We start from the raw sequence: 2500 nt of genomic DNA, 5'->3' as shown, positions 1-2500 counted from the left end.
CTGAAGGGGTTCACTGTGTACAATGGCACTTCCCGCTTGACTCACCTGAGCGAGTCATGATGCTTATAGCCATACCCATCATGATGAGTTGGTTTTTGAAGGCATCTTTAGGCATGCCCGATTATAAGAGGTTAAAACCGATATAAAAAATATAAAATGCTATTACTCCTCATACCTTTAAACCCTTCAATAAGTTTATATACAGACTAGATAATATCAATACAACATAAGAATTTGCCCCTAGCCTGTTAACCTCTTTACACAATCCTATGAATATATATCTAGCTTTCCTACCTCTTCCTCTTCCCACTGAAATGAGATTCATATTAGTGTATTCCTAAATATACAATTATAGATGATCAATAAAAGAAAATGATACAAAATAGGCCACTTTAATTAACTAACCAATTTTGGTATCAATAAAGGTATCTTATTGTGAAGCTGGTGTTGTGTGATAAAGATATAAGAAGTTCAGCTACCCTTATCTAATTCTAACATACCTGAGAGAAGCAATGCAATGTGTGCAACACACTGCTGACGAACATCTTGCAGTAAGGTTGACAATGGTGGAGAGCTGCTTCTCTGAAAATGTTGAAACAAATCATGAACACACTACATCAAATGCCTACTGAGAAAGAAGAAGAATCTCTCATAAGGATATTGTACACACAAACACAATCCAAATATCATACACAATCAGAATCACGCCACTCGTGACAGGATTTCCTCGACCCATACTGAGCCACGTGACAGCTTCGCACAAAGTTAGCTGCATACATCTAAATCTACAATACTCTCTTTACTTTTGGATGCAACATACATAATGTTTATTGGAAAAGAAGCAATCAAACATGTAAGAAAAAAAAAAAAAAAAAAAAGAGGAGAGGGGAATTTGAGAAGTGAATCTCTTTGCTAACCATATTCAGGGCCAAGCAAGTGAACACATGTATAGTATGCACAGCTCAGCCCATGCTTTACCAAGTAATTGATGGCACAGCTAGGGTCACATGTGCACACACATACACGTGCATGCAGAGTCCTTAGAGCTACTATAAAATCCACCCTCAGTGACAATCAAAATCATACATATGGTCACAAATAAAATTACATAAACACACAATAAGAAACAATCAAAATCACAGTTACATACAATAACATTAAACATCACACAAAAAAGCAATCAAATTCATGCTTACACAATTCAAAATCACACTCGCATGAAACCAAAATCAAGATCACATACAAAATTAAAATCAAAATCAAATTAACACATAATCACAATGGAAAATTACATAAAAAGTTAATCACAATCATATCACACACAAGTCAATATCATAATGAGACACACAATGACAATCAAAATCACACTCCCACAATTACAATTATAATCAAATAAACATCATGATTAAACCTATACATGCACAATTACAATCATAATTACACACATGGTCTCACTCAAAATCACACACACACACAATCCAATCACATTCACACATGATATACATAAAGACTTACCTTTGGATGAATTTTTTCTTCATTGTTTACTCGAGAGTAAGTTTGTAGGAGGTAGGTGAGGGCGGTAGCTTCAGGACACTGTAATGGTTTTGTAAGCGCACTAACATCTGAACTACTACTACTACCTGTAAAACAAAGAACATGGTCAAGATTCTCTCAAGACAAATTTTAGAGTAAGCAAGAAATGATAAAAGAAATTAAGAGACTATACCTATAAAATACAAAAATAATTTCTGTCTCACATTTAGAACTCCCGTTCTTTGGACACATCAACCTCATATGCCATATACCATTTCTTACCTGTAGGAGAGGCACTGAGCTCTGGAGAGTTAGATGAACAGTTGTTGCTATCAATAAGACCCTCTGGTAATTCACCAGAACACAGTCTGAGTGTAACATCCATCAACACCTGTGATGTAACTTCAGGTTGTTTTGAACCTGGTGTAATCTGCAAGAGGAGTAAATTTAGATAATGGATACAATGTATTATAAATTCTATTATTTTTATTAAAGATCACAAACAACTATCATATTATGTAGTTTTCTATAATCTAAACTATAACAGATTTTTTCAAAATATGTACAAAACTCTGAACTTCTGTGTTCCAAAATGCTTTACCTGAACTGTAAGTGGACATGCATTTTCTACTCCTTGCCAGGTGGCCTGGAGAAGATTGGACAGAGTTGCCCACACAAGTTCTTCGGTTACTTCTGTGGTGCTCACACTCTGTTTGGATGGAAGTACAATTAAAGCCACACAATTTTTAAAATCATATAAATAATTCCTGGGAAATGCTTTGAAATTATAGCATGTAATTTCATAGTTAAATTAATAAATCAGACCTTTACTCAAACAAATGTGAAGGTTACATACATAAAAAAATAATAACCTGAAAGACCAAGATAATGGAAAAGAAAGAAAAATGAAAAGAAACATACAGCACTTACCCTGTGTCTCTTGTTGTCACTACGGTAATGAGGACTA

At 34.5% G+C, this 2500-nt stretch overlaps 1 protein-coding gene across 1 annotated transcript in view; it reads right to left on the bottom strand.

Moving 5' to 3' along the window:
• LOC125032299 (ubiquitin conjugation factor E4 B-like) overlaps window positions 1-2500 on the bottom strand; it is a 27644-nt gene that overhangs the window by 20586 nt on the left and 4558 nt on the right. Inside the window, exons 4-8 of the mRNA XM_047623393.1 lie at window positions 2464-2500; window positions 2135-2242; window positions 1816-1963; window positions 1516-1640; window positions 501-582 (exon numbers count right to left, since the gene is read on the bottom strand). The exon at window positions 2464-2500 is cut by the window's right edge and continues 55 nt beyond it. Of these exons, the coding sequence (XP_047479349.1) occupies window positions 501-582; window positions 1516-1640; window positions 1816-1963; window positions 2135-2242; window positions 2464-2500 (500 nt within the window). The remainder of the gene's footprint in view (window positions 1-500; window positions 583-1515; window positions 1641-1815; window positions 1964-2134; window positions 2243-2463) is intronic.

Source organism: Penaeus chinensis, chromosome 14 (genome assembly GCF_019202785.1).
Source record: "Penaeus chinensis breed Huanghai No. 1 chromosome 14, ASM1920278v2, whole genome shotgun sequence".
NCBI classification, from domain to species: Eukaryota; Metazoa; Arthropoda; class Malacostraca; order Decapoda; family Penaeidae; genus Penaeus; species Penaeus chinensis.
The sequence above is the reverse complement of the archived record's forward strand: the minus strand, read 5'-3'. Positions and strand labels throughout refer to the sequence as shown.